General features: G+C 41.7%; 2 protein-coding genes across 6 annotated transcripts in view; one reads left to right on the top strand and one right to left on the bottom strand.

The window, feature by feature from the left end:
* The window catches only part of NR2C2 (nuclear receptor subfamily 2 group C member 2), an 88,453-nt gene extending 80,654 nt beyond the window's left edge, over positions 1-7,799 (top strand). For 4 of the 5 annotated variants that reach the window (XM_006758313.2, XM_006758310.2, XM_006758312.2 and 1 more), the window contains one exon: positions 1,495-7,799. In XM_006758313.2, the coding sequence (XP_006758376.1) occupies positions 1,495-1,669 (175 nt within the window). In that variant the 3' untranslated portion in view covers positions 1,670-7,799. The remainder of the gene's footprint in view (positions 1-1,494) is intronic. The other variant, XM_015560399.1, reaches the window with a different exon arrangement.
* A 2,677-nt stretch (positions 7,800-10,476) lies between these two features.
* MRPS25 (mitochondrial ribosomal protein S25) overlaps positions 10,477-17,620 on the bottom strand; it is a 12,207-nt gene continuing 5,063 nt past the window's right edge. The window contains exons 2-4 of the mRNA XM_006758309.2: positions 16,377-16,483; positions 11,444-11,531; positions 10,477-10,765 (exon numbers count right to left, since the gene is read on the bottom strand). Of these exons, the coding sequence (XP_006758372.1) occupies positions 10,573-10,765; positions 11,444-11,531; positions 16,377-16,483 (388 nt within the window). The 3' untranslated portion in view covers positions 10,477-10,572. The remainder of the gene's footprint in view (positions 10,766-11,443; positions 11,532-16,376; positions 16,484-17,620) is intronic.

Genomic DNA, 17,620 nt, shown 5'->3' with positions numbered 1-17,620 from the left:
GAATGTAGGTTTTTTCCAGACTTTGTGCAGTGGCTATGGAGTGACTTTAGACAGTGGCCCATGGCCCCATGGCAAGGTCATGGTGTGCCCTCCCATCCAGGGTTTCTTCAAACGAAAAACAATTTTACTGTTTTATTTTAAACTAGAGGCCCAATACACAGGGTCCCTTGGCCTGGCCTGTGGGAATTGGACTGAAACCAGCTCTCCAATATACCCGGAGGGGTCCTGGATTACGAGAGGGCAGTTCTCAGGTGACACACCACAGAATTGGGCTCCCTCCTCTCTGGTTCCGGGTGCGTCACCCAAGTACTGCAGCTGCCAAGTCACCGCAGCTTGGCAGCTTCTGTGTTGAGCATCTGTCCCCTGGTGGTCATTGCACATCATAGCTATCAGTCAGACGATTGCTTAGGCTTTTATATATATAGATAGATTATAATGTTAAATACTGGAAACTAGGGCAATATAGGAAAAGTTTTAAATGTAAGATCACTCTAAATCCTAATACCCAGAGGCTAACCATTAGCATTCCTGGTACATATCCTCCTGAGTACCATTTATGCATGTGTGCACAAATAAATACACACAGTGCAACTGTGCTGTACTTGTTGCTTCACAACCTCCTTTTGAGTTTTTATTCAACTACATGTCTTGGACTTATCAATGAATATGGATCTTTTTTTTAATATATATTTTTACTGATTTCAGAGAGGAAAAGTGAGAGGGAGAGAGAGAAACATCAGTGATGAGAGAGAATCACTGATTGGCTGCCTCCTGCACACCACACATGGGGGATCGAGCCTGCAACCCAGGCATGTGCCTTGACCTAGAATCGGACTGTGACCTCCAGGTTCTTAGATTGAGGCTCAACCACTGAGCCATGCTGGCCGGGCTGTGGATCTTTATTACCCTTTTTTAATTTTTTTTAAAGATTTCTTTTGTTTTTAATATATATTTCAGAGAGGAAGGGGGAGGGAAGCGATAGAAACATCAATGATGAGAGAGAATCATTGATCGGCTGCCTCCTGCACGTCCCCCACTGGGGATCGAACCTGCAACCCAGGAATGTGCCCTTGGCCAGAATCGAACCTGGGACCCTTCAGTCCACAGCCCGACACTATATCCACTGAGACAAATCAGCTAGGGCTTTATTACCCTTTTTAATGAGTATGTCTTGATCCATTAGATGAAGACAACATTTTTTTAACCTGTCCTCTATTGATAGATTTCCACATTTTTCTTTTGGTTGGGGGTAGAGAGCTCCACCCCCACCAATGAAGGGAACATTATGTGTACATACATCTTTGCACTTCTTAAACTTTTTTTCTCATGAACTCCTACAAGAGGAACTGCTAAAATCAGAAAAAGAAGAGGTGGATAGTGGATGGATCTATTGTTATGTTCAATTCTGAGCCGATAGGGCCCCTGAGAGCCTGTCCAGGATGAAGTCTGAAGGGCAGTGAACCCTCCTTTCTCTAATGACCCTCCTTCTTACAGATTGGCCCGGATTCTTGTCCGCCTGCCAGCACTCAGGCTGATGAGCTCCAACATAACAGAAGAACTTTTTTTTACTGGTCTCATTGGCAATGTTTCGATAGACAGCATAATTCCCTACATCCTCAAGATGGAGACGGCAGAGTACAATGGCCAGATCACCGGAGCCAGTCTATAGTGCACACCACACACCTGCTGAGGAGCAGAAATGGCCTCCCGGGACCGCTCAGAGAGGAAGAAAATGGAAGTAGTAGTATTTTGGTATGTGCAAATATTTCCAGTATGTCCATCATTTCCTACCTGGTTCCTTTGTATCTGTTAATCCCAGGCAATAGCAACTAAAAGACTAGTAGGATCCTTTCCTGCATAAGAAATGTTTTAATGCCTTTTGATGAAGCAGTAGATTTTGGAACAATCTTTTAACTCAATTTGTATTTAGAAATTCTCAAAGGGCAAAAAACAAAGTTTTATAATGTCAGAGACTAGTATTAAAACTAAAAGAACCTAAGAAAACAGTATGTGTGTGTATATATTAAAAATGTCCTTGGAATTAATAGCTACTAATTACCAGGGTAATAATATTAGCACTTTCTAAGCACTTCTTACCGATACGTAATGTTAGCAACATCTTGTCTATGTGCAGGGCAAATGGAAAACAGTATACGTCTTTTGCCGAAATGCTAATAATTTCTGTGAAAATGCAATAGGGTGTAGGAGACAATCATTTATGTTTAAGAAAAGGCATCATTCCTAATTAAATGCATACTTTGGTGGTATTGAACTGAATTCCTGTGAGCAAATGAAAATGTGGCTTATCTGTATCATGCAGTAAGTGGGAGTGTGCTAGCACAGTTAGTGGTGGCCCAAACCAAAAGCTTCCTCAGTCAAAGAGCTGATGATGCATGTCAGATTCCCTGGTCTCTGGTCCTGGTCTGACAGGCATCTTCAGGCTCCTCAAAACCTCAGGCATCTTTGGGTGCCTGATTCTCAGAATTGGATTGCAACCAGTTAGACATTAATTGTCAATTCCTGCAGCAATTAACATCCCCAAATTACCTCCACTATGGCAGATGGAGCTTTCTGACCAAAAAGTGCAATTCAGCATTTTGAACCCTTAACAGTAGTACTTCCTGAATACAATCTGGGTGGCTGCAGTTTTCAGATGGAGGGACATGGCCTTCCTGGAATGTGAGGGTTCCTTTCTGGGATTTCTATTCCAAGTGACTCTATGGGCCTGTGTTCCTGCAGTTCAGAACTACTATGGGGGTGGAGTATGTGTACAGGATCTTGCTTCCTGGCTAGGGCCGTGGCGGTGAAGCTGAATGGAAGGGTTCTCTGTTGACCTTAAATATCAGGGTTTTCCAAAATGTCTCCAGACCCAGTATCTCTGTTGGCAAGTTTTTGAATGGCACTGGCCCACCGTGCACTTTGATTCCCCTAGGTGTGTGCCAGCCAAAACCCTGGAGCATTTAGGTAACGGATGCAGAAGCAGGCTGCCTGCTCCTTAAAAAATAACCCTTAATTCCCACTTATCTCCTTTCTCATAACTTAGAACTTTCTTATAACCATATTCTGTCCTTGTATACGATGGTTGCTCTATCTAGAGAAGTGCACCCATAAATTCCCATGGATGTGAGTTGCAGTATTTCCTTTGGGAAAAGTGGTGTGCCCAAGACTGAGTCAAGTACTTTGCATTTTCTTTTTTGTGTATATCAGAATAAGCAACTACAATGTAAGGTTAAGCTTGCATCTCTTTAATCTTTTGATCAGATATCCAAAAAGATCCCTGGGCACTCCCTGCCTCCCAGGCACTCCCTGGTCTGGGCCCTTAGTCATAGTAGGCACTTCACAAGATGTGCATGGGTGTTGGGCAAGCCAGCCATAGGCTTACAGCAAAATGGGATGCTTTAATCTGAAGTGTTAGCAGCACTTTATGAAAGTCATTATTGAGGATTAAGTGGGAACAGTTCAATTCTTTTATCACTTCTAGTTCATATCTTGCAAGCAAGTTTTGGAGAATAGTGAAGGGTGCCCATTATAAAATGATGGAAAGGATAATGTCACCATCTTAAATGTTTGGTTTTCTAACTTTGAGTGATTTAAATTTTAAAATTAAGACCATAAATTGGCCAAGACAAATAGAGTTAGGGCAGGTTTGTTTCGTTTCCGCTTGTGAAGGATTTTAGCAGAGGGCATTTTGAAGCATGTTCATGCATCTTACACAGCTAATTGTCTATTTTTTTAAATATAAGCATGTTTGTTGATCATAGAGTAGCTCCCTGAAAATATATATTGTGTTACATCTTTCAGATCTGAGTTCTTTGTTGGTGAACAGGTCCGCACTGGCCAGCTCCCACATTCCCAGGGGCAGGCCCTGTGGAGTCCTGTATCTATCAGGCTTTAGTCTCTGGTTGCCTTAAGATATTGGGGCAGCTTAGCCAAGACCTAGGCTGCAGTCCTGACAAACCCACTGCTTAGATAGGTTGGGAAGAGAAGGTGATAATCAGGAGGACAGTGAACACTTGGATAGGGAAGTGCCATACCCCTAGCAAGATAGCCCCTGAGAAAAGTCATTTTAGTTAGGAGGCTGCTGGTTCTAACCTGGTCCTTTTCCTTGAGTCCCTTTGCTGGTGGTGGTTGATTTCCATGGACCATTTTGGGGTTTGTGCACTCCTCAGTAGTTTCCCATATCCTCTTGGCCTTACTCTGAAGTGGCCTGTTCCTTTAGGATCAGGCCCCACACAACCTGAAGTGTCGCTGCCCCAAATCATTTCAAGTTTTTTACAGGTCTATTCCATCTCTTGTCAGATTGGTTAAAAGAAGCGCAAAGTCAAGATTATTTAAAGGGATCCTAAGCAGATATTTGGGCTCAACTTTCACAAGGCTTTCAAACTCTAGATTTAGTGAAGTAGACCAGACCTCTGCCTGCTGAATCTCAGTGAAATAAGGTAGGAGTTAAATTCTTTGCCATGTAGCTATTCACACATACCCTTCTGCTGACTTAGCCAGTCCTCCCTTAGTGGGGGAGGCTACACTGGCTAAGGAAGTGGGGACAGACATACACGGTTGCTTTGTGGCTCTTTTCCAGTGGTATCTCAGATAATAATGTTGGACAGTTATGTATAGTTTAAATTTGTGGAGTTCTTTATATAAATAATAATTTTTAAAAAAAGGACAGGAAGAGACTTAGAAAAAGACCAAATTACTCATGCAAATAATACTTTCCAAGTTATTCCTGGAGAGTATTTTTAAGGCAGTATGTTACCGCCTTTCTAATTTGAGATTTTTGTGTTTATTGGGGATTACATTATTTATTGTCTAATCTCTGTGGTTGGGGTTCTTTTTTGGTTTTTATATTTAATTTCAGGTGTAGTCACTTGTAAGATGTGTTATATCCCTCGAGGGATTTTCTAGCTTGTCAGTGTCAGTATTAAATGTGGACTCTGTTTTGAGGCAGTTGCCACCAGTCATGGTGACAGCAATGGACATGTCTACTCTACGCTCCCAAATGTATAGCAACACACTATAGCTTACTTAGCAGTTTTGCGTGTTTGGGGGACAGCCATGGCAGGGAGCCAAGAATTAGAAGGTTCTCTGGCTGTATCTACTGCTTTTATTCTGGGAAAATCACATCCTAATCCTCTGGGGTAGTTTCCAGCAGAGTAGTCTCACTCCCTACCTGCACTCTGTCTGACCAGCAGCCCTTTGCTGTGGATCCAAGTACTGTGACCTGGTTAGATTAGAGTTCGGAAGCACATGGCCTCCTTTTCAGTGGAAATTGCCGTATGTGCAATGGAGCTATAGGTGGAACATTTGAACCCTTCTCTGAGCCCAGGTCATGAAAAGTGTCATCTTCTGATATTTACCTTTAACTTGGGAGGTCAGTGCCCTTCAGATCCTGGAAAGTCTGAGCAGGCAGGGCAGGTGACCCATGCTTTTGTCCCATGTCCATTCCCTATATTGCAGGCTCTTTGAAAATGTTTAACTTTGATGTGAATTTGTAATTGAAGACAGAGTGGGTTTGGATCTCTTGTACACAGGGCTTTGGATCTCCCCATGTGCCTCCCACCAGTGTGGCACAACTGTGTGTCTAGCCCTGAGCTCCCCTCAGCACATTGTGCGTGTACAGATTACCGACTTGTATGACTAAATGAATGTACATGTGTTTATATCTTCTATATATGTACAGTGTATATATATAGTGTGTATGTGTACATAGGTGTATATTATGTATACAGACATGTAGCCACGTATCCAAACTCTCCTTGTTTTAAAGAGAATCTATGATAAGAGTTACTAAATTGATGTGGGTACTCCAAGATCCCTCAGCAGGATGGATTTGCCAAGATTTTAACTCCATTTTCCTTTGGGTGTGTCTGGCTGAGGAAGGCCATGAAGTTAAAATGTTCACTTTGTACCAGGGAAAGTTCCAGACAGAAAGGTCCTAACAATGACATTGCTATGTATTCTCTAGTGTGAGACAATGGCTAGGAAGCTGGAAGACAGTTTATCCTAACGTCCAGAAACTAAGTGGGGATCTTTAACCTAGCTGTCACACACCTCTTTATGGCCTAACTGGAAGGAATTTGGTAGGTCAAGCTGTGGGCCTTCCCTGGACTCCTTGTCATGTGATCAGTTTCAGAATGGTCTGTGTCATGGGGCCTAGCTCCCAATTTTCCCCACTTGCTCTGGACTCAGTCAGCAGACAGTGGGCCCTGCACTGTGGCTAAACAAATTCCCATCTAACGCAAGTTGTGGGGGGGAGACAACCGACCAAGTATTCTTTAAAAATAAGCATAATTGTTGATGGCTAACTTTATGGCATAAGTTACAAATCTTAAATTACTTCTCCAACTATAGCATGCAAATGAAATCCACTGACTTTCTCTAAATTATGATTTTAAAATCTCAGATAAAAATTGCATTTTAATATGGATATGCATGCCGTTAAAGCTACAGATGCCAAATGTCCAGCTCTACTCTGGTGAATTTCCCCCCTAAATCGGACTTTAACTGGAACACAGCGCTCGGGAGCCAGGCCCCAGCCCAGCTGTAGTTGCTCATGGACCTGGTAAGCACAGGGGCCTGACTGATGGGAAGGCTGAAAGCTGGCCTGCTGAAAGAGATCGCTGGATAACTGCAAAAACATAATCCACAGGTGGTGGTGGTGGGTTTTTTTTTAATCTATTGAAATGTTTGAAAACACTTCATTGAGACCATAGTACTCAGTGCCTTTTGTGAGACTGGGCCATTCAGCCTCCAGCTTCCCCATCTGTGATGTAAAGCTCCTGTTGCTTCACTGGCCGCCCAGCAGTGATTGTCACCTTTCCCATGTCCTTGCCTGTCGTGACAATCACTATTGAAGGTAGCTTTCCAATTCGAATAATACAAATGGAAGCTTGACAGTCTCTAAGTGAATCTTTAAAATAAAACTTTTCATTTGGGGCTATTAGCAGCAATCTAAAACTAAACAGTTTAAAGGGAAAGTCTGAGATATTTTTAATGCCCAGCTATACTTTCGATTAAGCCAATAATTTTGGTGTTTCAAAATGTATACTATACATAATAGAAAAAGAAAGTGCTATAAAAATGCTGAAAAAATGCTCAGCAACATTTATCAATTGTCAGGTTGTGGTAAAGCTTAATATTTGGATAACATTTGGAAATAGACTTTACATGAGAAATAAATGGCTTTTCTTTAAGAAAGTATAATCAGTTGTCATTTTAACAAGAGCATTCATGGACTCAATTGCTGCTGCCACGTACAACTCAAGTGCTGGAATATTTTTCTATATCCCCCCAATTATCTTATAAACCAGTGTTCAACTAGTTTTATAACTGAAAAGCTGCACATTTTTCATAGTACAAACCATAGTTTTTACCTGTAGTTTGGAACTGTTAAAATGTAGCTAAGTATTACCAGCCCTTATAAAAGACATTAAAGGAAAACTTGGGTGTTAGATTTTCTTGGGACCGTTTCTGTACCCTCTGCCCTTCTCAATATAGAAAATATTGTTTATGCCATTACATTTCAATTCCAGGTTTAAAACCTGTTAAAAGCTGTAGCTTGAAATCAGCTTTATGTGATGGCATTTAAAATAGCATGTTCTTTTTTAATTGAATTTTATATCTAATCAATGTCTTCAGTCTTGAAGAAGAATTTGCATTGTTGTGTTTGTATATAGAGTATTGCAGTGCATGAATTAGCTTTATGCATTTTATTAAATGCTGTTTCAATGTGGCATTGTTGTGGCTTAATACTACTACCTAAATGAGGTTTATACTATTAAAAGTTAATTAAAGACTAATGTGCATCTTGTTTATCCTTTCTCCTCACAACAGTAATAACAATAATGCCTGACCACCAGGAGTCTCCAGAGCACTCTCACCTAAACACCGAGTAGGTGGTGAGGACGCGCCTTAGTACAGTGGGGCCTTGACTTACAAGTTTAATTTGTTCCAAGACCAAGCTTGTTCACTCAAATTACTGTCAAATCAATGCAAAAACTCGGCCGAGAGACAGCTGGTATCTCAAAAAACTCGTTAGTCGGGACGCTCGTAAGTCAAGGCCCCACTGTAGTCAGAACCCTGTAGCTCTCACCTCACCTTAGCCAAAAGCGACTTAGCCCCATCCATTGATGGCTCACTGGACTTGTTTCTGGAACAGGACTTGGGTTGCCAAAACTCACAGACTGTCATCACAGACACAGAGCCAGGTCTCGGACCAGAGCAGACATATTCTTAAAGTTTCAGAAGTCATCTGACTCATTTTACAAGTGAGGATTCGGAGGTCCAAAGTCAAGATTCTTGGCAGAACCCACTGGCAGCCAAATAGCTTTCAAAAGGAAAAGGAAATTGGTCACTTCAGCAGAACAAGGTTGAAAACCATCTGGCGAGCATTGGTTATGTGAATAAAATTAAGAAACTAGATGAATTATAAAAAATCCTCATAGCAATCATCTCCAATAAGTTCCTCCCATTTCTGTACATTTTAAAATCTTTTATCATTGTTGAAGTAGGAAATGGAAGATAACTGTTTAAAGAGATAATGCCCCCTAGTGGTGTTTGTTTCATGAATCATTATCTGTCTATGAAATAGCCCATGAAAAAACAGTAATGGTGGTGCTTTCCCATCAAGCACTGGACATTTATTCTCTTTCTAAAGAAGGGTCACTAGCTTGGTTTGGGGCAGTCCTGGCTAGCTACCTTCCTGGGCCCTGTGGACCAAGCAGGGAAGGAATACTTCCCTAAGGCCCTTTGTCTCACCAGCTGTGGAGACAGACCAAAAGGAACAAACTCTCGGAAAAGGCTTGGAGGCCCCGTAGGAAGTCCAATCAGCTGGTGTGAAGGCCATGCTGCAGTCAGCTGGTGGGATTGTTAGAAACACTGCAGGAATTGAAACTAGGGATTAGAATGGAGGATAAATTTTTCTAGCCACCCTTCAAAATGGTGATGGGGAGAGGTCACCAAGATTCTGAATTTCAATTAAACAAACAAAATTGAAGTAAACCTGCCAGTTACACATTAGACCCAAACAGACCTCCCCTTCTTAATCCCTCCAAGGCTATCACTCTGAACACAGGTCTGGTGCAAAACCACTGGAAACTATAACTTGAGCATCAAATGTAAAAAGAGCCAGGTTTCTCAATTTAATGGGATAATCTCCCAACATTCAAATAAAATACATTCTACCCTTTCCAGTTTGGCTCAGTGGAAAGAGTAACAGCTGTGTGCTGAAAGGTCCCGGGTTTGATTCTGGTCAAGGGCATGACCTGCGTTGCAGGCTGGATACCCGGCCAGTTGGGGAACATGTGGGAGGCAACCAATCGATGTGTCTCTCTCACATCGATGTTCCTCTCTCCCCCTTCCCTTCCACTCTCTAAAAATCAATGGGGGAAAAAATATCCTTGGGTGAGGATTAACAACAAAACACACATTTTAATTTCACATTCATTTCCCATAACTAACTTACCTCATGGAGTAATGCCCTTATTCCCATTTTACAGCAAGTGTTATGCCTTGACCAAAGCTTCCATCAGAGAGGAACTCAGACCTTAAACCTGCTCTTGTAAACCCACCTTTTTTTTTTAATCTTTAATTTCTTTATTGGTTAAGGTATTACAAATGTGTCCTCATCCCCCCATAAGCCCACTTTCTTGCTTGCATCCATTGGTCAAAGTCTCCTGGTCTGTGTTTCCACCGGTCTGTTTCCAGCTGGTCCTTTACTTTTGATTAAGTAAACCTATTCTTAAACTGACCCTAGAGGGCTTTGGTGTCTCCTAAGCGCTAAAACCAGCAAAACTCAAGTAGCAGCAATATCCATGTCCTAAGGAGGAAAGGACTATTAGGCAGAACTACTAAGTAACACCTCACACCCTCTTCCAAACTTTAACTCAAGAACTGAACAAGTGCCCTAATCTGTTTGGCTCAGTGGACAGAGCGTCAGCCTGCGGACTGAAGGGTCCCAGGTTCGATTCTGGTCAAGGGCATGTACCTCGGTTGCGGGTACATCCCCAGTAGGGGGTGTGCAGGAGGCAGCTGATCGTTTCTCTCATCGATGTTTCTAACTCTCTATCCCTCCCTTCCTCTCTGTAAAAAAATAATATATTTTTTAAAAAACAAAAAAAACTGAACAGTAAGAAGGTGAACAGGCAGCTTCCACAGCCAGGTCCCTCAGGAGGAAAAGGTCAGCTGGCTTTAATTTAAAAGTGAGCACTGCACAAAGGTTTGCCCCGGGATTTGTGAAAGATGCCCAGAGAGCCTGCATGGAGGGAACATCCACACTGCCAGCCACAACTAGCTCCAACCAGACTCAACTGAATTTTCAGAGTAGGATCTGGAAGGAGTCGAAATCAGTGGAGACAAGGAAAAGGCCTCAAGACCAAGATGTCAGCAGGCTGTGGCCCTACACCTTCCTGATCCAAAAGTCCTGTTCCCCTGCAGGCCTTCCTCCTGTGCCTCGCAGACTGGATACACACCATGCTGCTGGATGATTAAGGAGCATTTTATTGGCAGAGTCTCTGGGGACAGAACCAGGATCTCCCTGTGGCCAAGGTAACCCTCGCCCACAGGCCTGGGGCCTTAGTCCTGGGCACTGGCTTTCAGAGTTGCTTTGTACTTCCCTGTCATCTCCTTGGGTAAGGGCACCAGGGCCGGGCAGGGCACCTGCCCTTCCACCTCACAGATGCACTCCCGCAGGCAATACTTTCGAGGTCCAAAGTGGGCTGGATGAGAAAGCTGCTTTTTCTCCTGCTCTTCTTGCTTGAGGGTCTCCCTGCCAAAGAGCACAGACAGCAACAAGGTGTTGGCAACAGTGCCCTGAGCCTCTGCGAAGCACAGAACTTCTCGGCGTGGGCGCCATCCTCAGCCGGGAGACTTGGCTCTCCTGTGTCTCCTCACTCACTTCTCACTCCTCAGACCTATCCCTGCCCTCCACAGGGAGGCCTTCAGTGTGTGAGCAGTGTCAGGCCCAGGGTAGGAGGCACCTGGAAAGCACACTCAGGCCAGGCCAGCACAGGAACAGTCAGCCCTCAGACAGCTGAGGGGCAGCCCCATTTCTGACAAATGAGACCATCAGAATAAAGGGGCCTGGAAATGCCTCCAGGTGCCTTCTCAAAGATATTCCGCGTCCTTCCCTTCCCTTCTTTCCTCCATGGAGAGAAAAGGGATGTGTCACGGCAGGCCCCAGGGTTGGTCACCTACCATCTCCAAACCGGTATGTTTCTGGCCACACAGTGCAAGTATTTTAGTTGCATCTCAGCTTCCCACTGACCAGGAGGGATGGATGACTTACTGTTACACATTTGGTGAGCAACCAAGTCAGATGGAATGGACTCTCCAGCCCACACTCTGGTGAGTGTCTTGGTCACAGTCAGAGAACCTGTCCCTTTCCTCTCTCAAAATCTCTGAGCTAAGACCTCCGCTCCCCTCCAGGTCAACCCCAGCAACTCACTCATTCTTCCCCAGGATTTTTTTGATGTGCTCCATGATCTCTTTATTGCTCTTGGTCTCTACATCCACGAGAACCTGCTCACCAGTATCTGAAAACAGAAAGCAAAGGGGGTGTGGCTGAGAACTCAGAAGAGCGTTCCGCAGCCTCAAACGGTGATTTGCTGTTTGCTAAGGAGGAATATTTTAACAATAAAGTAAATATATTTGTTTACATAACCCATTATATACTACCATTTATTTTCCGATATTTCTTTATACATGAGCAGATATAAATTTTAGGTATGTACAAAAACATACTACTTTAATAGAAAAATTCCATGTTCATGGATAGAAAGATTCAATGTCATTAACATGGCAATCCTCCCCAAACTGGTCTATAGATTCAATGCAATCCCTATCAAAATCCCAGCGGGTGTTTGTGTAGAAACTGATAAATTTAGCCTAAAATTCATGCAAAACAATTTTGAAAAGACAATGGAGGAAGGACATTCATTTTCCAATTTCGAATTTACTATAAGCTACAGTAATCAAGTCAAAAACAGACTACAGAGTGATAGAACAGAATTAAGTCCAGAAATAAACCTTTATATTTATGGTCAATTTATTTTCAGCAAAGATGCCAAAACAATTCAGTGAGGAAAGATCGTCCTTTAAACAAATGGTGCTGGGACAATTGGATAGCCACATGCAAATAAATGAATTTAGACTTTTACTCCCAACACTAAAAAAAGAAACAAAATACTCAAAATGGACCAGTGACCTACAACTTCTTGAAAATCTTTAGAACCTAAGCAAAAATATGCCATCAAAAACATGATTATCGAAAAAACCTAATACACTGAATTTAAAATCCAAAAATTTTGTTCTGCAAAAGGCACCATAAGCAATAGACTGGGAGATAATGTACAGAATGCATATATCTGATAAGACTTGTATGTCAACTATATAAAGAACTCAAAACTCAAGACAATCCAACTAAAAAATGGACAAAATATGTGAATAAACATTTAACCAAAATTAGTCATTAGTCATAACAATGAGCTATTAAGAGTGGCTAAAAATTTTTTAAATGGGCAATACTAAGTACTAGTAAGGGTGCAGAGTAATGGAACCTTTCTTACATTACTGGTAAAAATGCAAAACATTACAGCCAATTGAGCCAATGAATTAAGACAAAAAAAGAAAAAAGATTGATAAGGAAGAAATAAAACTGCATTTGCAGATGACACGATGGTGTATGTAGAAAATTCTAAGGAATTTAGAAAATAAACTATAATGTGTTTATAAGCAAGGTCGCAAGACACATTCCATATACAAAAATCAATTAGCCCTAGCCCGTTTGGCGGCCCACGGACTGAAGGGTCCCAGGTTCAATTCTGGTCAAGTGCATATACGCCGTTGCAGGCTCGATCCTGAGCCCTGGTCAGGATGCGTATGGGAGGCAACCAATCAATGTTTCTATCTCCCCCTCCCTTCCACTCTCTCTAAAAGTCAATGGAAAAATATCCCCGGGTAAGGATTAACAACAACAACAAAAATCAACTATACTAACCAAAAAACTGTGAAATGAAATATGGTATTTAAAAATACCATTTACAATAGGCACAAAACATACTCAATTCAATATTGTTAAAATATCCATACGCCTCAAAATGATCTATAATGTAATTCCAATCAAAATCCCAACAAGCTTTTTTCCAGAAACTTGCCCAATTTTAAAGTTTACATGTAAATGCAAAGAACCCAGACTAGCCAAAGGGAGTGGGGAGCAAAAGCACAAAGTTGGACTTATGCTACCTGATCTGAACACTTAAAAAACTACAAAAACCAAGGTGTGCGATATTAGTACTGCACTAATGTAAGGACAGACATAGGTCAGTGAAAGAGGATGAGAATTCAGAAAATTTTTAAATGGACAAAAGATACAATTATACTCTTTACAAAACAGATATTTGAATAGCTAATAACAAAAAGTTGTGAGAAAATGCAAATTAAAATTTCAATTAAAACCCATATGAATGGCCAAAATTCTTTTGTATATGGTAAAATACATGACATAAAAATCACCATTTTAACCATTTTAAAGTGTATAGTTTGGTGGGTTTTGGTACATTCAAAATGTAAAACTAATGTAAAACTATCACCATTATTTAGTTCCAGAACTTTCTCATCACCCCAAACAGAAGCTCTTTTGCCAATTAAACAATCATGTCCTATACCCCACACCACCCCAATCCCATCCCCTGGCAAACACTATCTTTTCTCTATGGACTTGCCTGTTCTAACATTACATATGAGTGGAATCACAACCACATTCTTTGGTTATGACCCCTTCCTCAGTCTTCAAAGCCAGCAATGTTTTATATCTGGCCATTCTTCATAGTCACATGGACCTCTGATTACAGCCAGAGAGGTTCTCTGATTTTAAGGTCCATGTGATCAAACTACTGCCTGGAGGTGAGATGGCTCAATCATTTTGGAAACCTATTAGGCAGTTTCTAAGAACATCACACATCTCTTCAGCATGAGGCAGTGGCTCTGAAGAGGTGAGCGCCTGGGTCCACAAAAACAACTTGTGTGAGAAGATACTACAAGCACCTTATCTTAGCCAAAACCTGGAACAACCCTTCACAGCCAGGGAGGCGCACCACTCAAAACTTCCTTTGAGGAAGCCCTCCTGCAAGGAGCAGCCAGCTGAGAGCCAGCTGCTGTTTCTGGAACCCACCAGAGCCACGCCCAGGCTCTCCTTGGCCTAGGTCTAGGATCTAGCCATCTCCGCTCCTGGGGCCGGCCCAGACTTCCTAAGAGCTCCACCACCATCTTAGGTGCCTCCTGTCCAGACAGCCTTCCTTTTCCCTTTCCTTTTCGAGATGTCAGACCTGCTTTGCCATATGAAGATTTTCCCTACCTACCCCTCTCTTATCTCTAATAAATCTCACATTTCTGTCTTGGTAGCTAATAAAAACTCAGGTGTTCATCAACAGGTGAATGGATAAATAAACTGGTATATTCCTATAATGGAATACTACTTAGCAATAAAAATGAATTAACTACTGATACATATAACATGGATAAGTCACAAAAACATGAGTAAAAGCCAGGCACAAAGTACATACTGTGAGATTCTATTTATATGAAATTCTGAAACAATAATAAACTATGGTGAAAGAAATCATAACAGTGGTTGCTTCTGGTGGAATGGGGAATTAACTTGAAAGTAGCACTAGAGAACTTTCTGGAGTAATAGAAATGTTCTTCAGCCCTGGCCAGAGTGGTTCAGTTGGATGGAGCATCATCCTGTATACCAGAAGGTATAGGTTCGATTCCTGGACAGGGCACATACCTAGGTTGCTAGTTCAATCTCTGGTAGGGGCGCATGCAAGAAGCAACCAATCGATGTTTTTCTTTCTGTCTCTCTCAAAATAAAAGTAAAAAATTTAAAATCAATAAAAATAGCCCAGCCGGTGTGGCTCAATGGTTGAGCATCGACCTATGAACCAGGAGGTCCCAGTTCGATTTCCAGTCAGAGCACATGCCCGGGTTTTGGGTTCGGTCCCCAGTAGGGGGTGTACAGGAGGCAGCTGATCAATCACGTTTTTCTCTCCCCCCCGCTTCCTCTCTGAAATCAATAAAAATATATTTAAAACACTGGCTGGTTTGCTCAGTGTTTAGAGCATCGGCCCACGAACTGAAGGGTCGTGGGTTGGATTCTGGTCAAGGGCATGTACCTCAGTTGCAGGCTCGATCCCATGAGCCAGTCCTGGAATGTCCAGGAGGCAACCAATCGATGTGTCTCTCTCACATCAATGTTGCTGTCTGTCTCTCCCGCTCCATTCCACTCTAAAAAATATCCTCAGTTGATAACAAGTACATATATATTTTTTTAATCAATAAAAATAAGTATTCATCTTCATTGGTTAAGTGGTGACATAACACAACTGTAGGAACTCATCAATCTATACACATTAAACCTGTGCATTTATTATGAGTAAATTATACCTCAATAAATTTTTTTCAATGCAAACAATATATACACAAAATTGTCATACCACCCCTACTCTCTTCACCTACTTAGCTTGCTCTATTTTTTTTCATCACACTTCCCTTCTAGCATACTGTCTTGTTAAGTTTTTTGTTCTCTCTCCTGCTAGAGTATTATCTCTACAAGGGCAGAGATCTTTGTATGGCTCCCTGACACCCAAGTACCTAGAACAGTACCTGGGTACCTAGCATATTTGCTAAATAATCTGGCCATTTGGGGCCAGAAATAAAATGGGAAGAACATTATTTTGTTCCCCAAAGCATTTCCCAGTCTAGACTTCATTTGATTCTCTTAACCATGTAAGGTAGATGTTATGCCTTTACTTAAGAAATAAAGCAATGGGAATGTTTCTTGCTCAGGGTCAGAATGACTGAGAGCTGGACCAAAATATCTGGTGTTCTGACTTCTGGCTACTAAGCCATATTTAACTGAATTAAAGTTCACTTGGTCCCAGGTGGACACACACAGACATAAACTTTTCAAGAGAATGTGGCCAGCCTAAGAGGGGCTTTGGGAGACAGGAGAGGGAAGGTTTCCTGGGAGAAGTGGTGCCCAAGATGAGTCTTAAAGGATTATTTTTTTAATTAAATAAGCAAAGAAAGTAGAAAGGGGATTTCATCAGAGGGATGACATGAACAAAGGTATAAACAAAGGTGTGGCAAGGGAATTTTGAAAAATTAGTCTGGGTGGTGTGAGACATATGAAGGCAACAGGAAACAAGTCTGGCAAAGGAGAGGGAAAAGGCACCCAGATCTCAATGGCCATTGAAGCCAAGGTGACAGGAGCAATGTTAGTTCACAAGAGCTTGTACCTCAGGTCACCTGACTGCTATGAAAGGAAGGACGGATGGGAGGAAACAGTCCTGGAGCCCATCAGAGGCCCCCTTACTCACCTAAATAGAATCGAAGGAAGGGTGATGGTGTCATGTTCTTAAACATCATGATCTGCACCCAAGGGTTTTTGTATTGGATTTGAGGTATGTTGAAAAACACAAATTTCCTGCAAAGGAGAAAAAATTAAGCCCATGAAACAAGAGTTTTTTAACCTAAAATTTTGCATACCTGTGTATTCATTTTTCAAGGGAAAAGGTCCAGAACTTTCATCAGATTCTCAGAGGACTCTGCCTCCCAAAAAAGGCTGAGAAAAGCAGCAGCTTTCAGGAATGTTACTGTGTTCTCTGAGTGTGAGTATTCAGACTCCTGGTTTGCCATCTGAGGGAAAAGAAATCTATATCCCTACCTCACACTGCACACTAACCTAAAACTCACCAAAGCAGAAGTATAAATGTAAAAATGGAACTATAAATATCTTTTATCTTTATTTAAATGATGGTTACACAGGTGTATTCATATGTAGAATTCATTGAATATACTTCATGTAGATTGTACAAAAATTTAAAAATTTACAATAAAAACAATAATAGAATATTTTTATAATCTAGAAGTGGAAAAACCTTTCAACTTAGAAGATTTAAAATATAAGTGTAACTACATTAAAACTTATGAGGTCCTGGCCAGGTAGCTCTGTTGGTTAGAGCATCATCCCGATACACCAAGGTTGCAGGTTGATCCTCGGTCAGGGCACATACAAGAATCAACAAATGAATAAACAAATGGAACAACAAATCTCAATCTCTCTTCCTCTCTCACTCCCTCTCTCTCCCTGCCAGTCTGTCTCTAAAAAAATCGAATTCCCTTGTCATAGAGTTTTACCTATCATTAGTTAAGATTTACAGTTCAACAAGAACAAAGGGCAAAAGCCACAAATAGGCAGATAGCCAAAAAAACCTATCATCATATGAAGGGATTCTCAATATCTTTCCAATAGTCATGTAGATTAAAATATAATTGTATCCGTGCTCGCTTCGGCAGCACATATACTAAAATTGGAACGATACAGAGAACATTAGCATGGCCTCTGCGCAAGGATGACAAATTCGTGAAGCGTTCCATATTTAAAATATATCCTATCTAATAAAAAAGAAACATGGTAATTAGCATATGACCACTACCCTTCCCATTGGCTAGTCAGGGGGATATGCAAATTAACAGCCAAACAAACCAAGATGGCGGGTAACTGCCAACAAAGATGGCGGGTAATTCGCATATGTAGGCACAATGCTGGGAGGGGGAAGGG

The sequence above is a fragment of the Myotis davidii genome, unplaced genomic scaffold (assembly GCF_000327345.1).
Source record: "Myotis davidii unplaced genomic scaffold, ASM32734v1 scaffold73, whole genome shotgun sequence".
Lineage (NCBI taxonomy): Eukaryota > Metazoa > Chordata > Mammalia > Chiroptera > Vespertilionidae > Myotis > Myotis davidii.
Note: the sequence above shows the minus strand (reverse complement) of the source record. Positions and strands in the feature narration are given on the sequence as shown.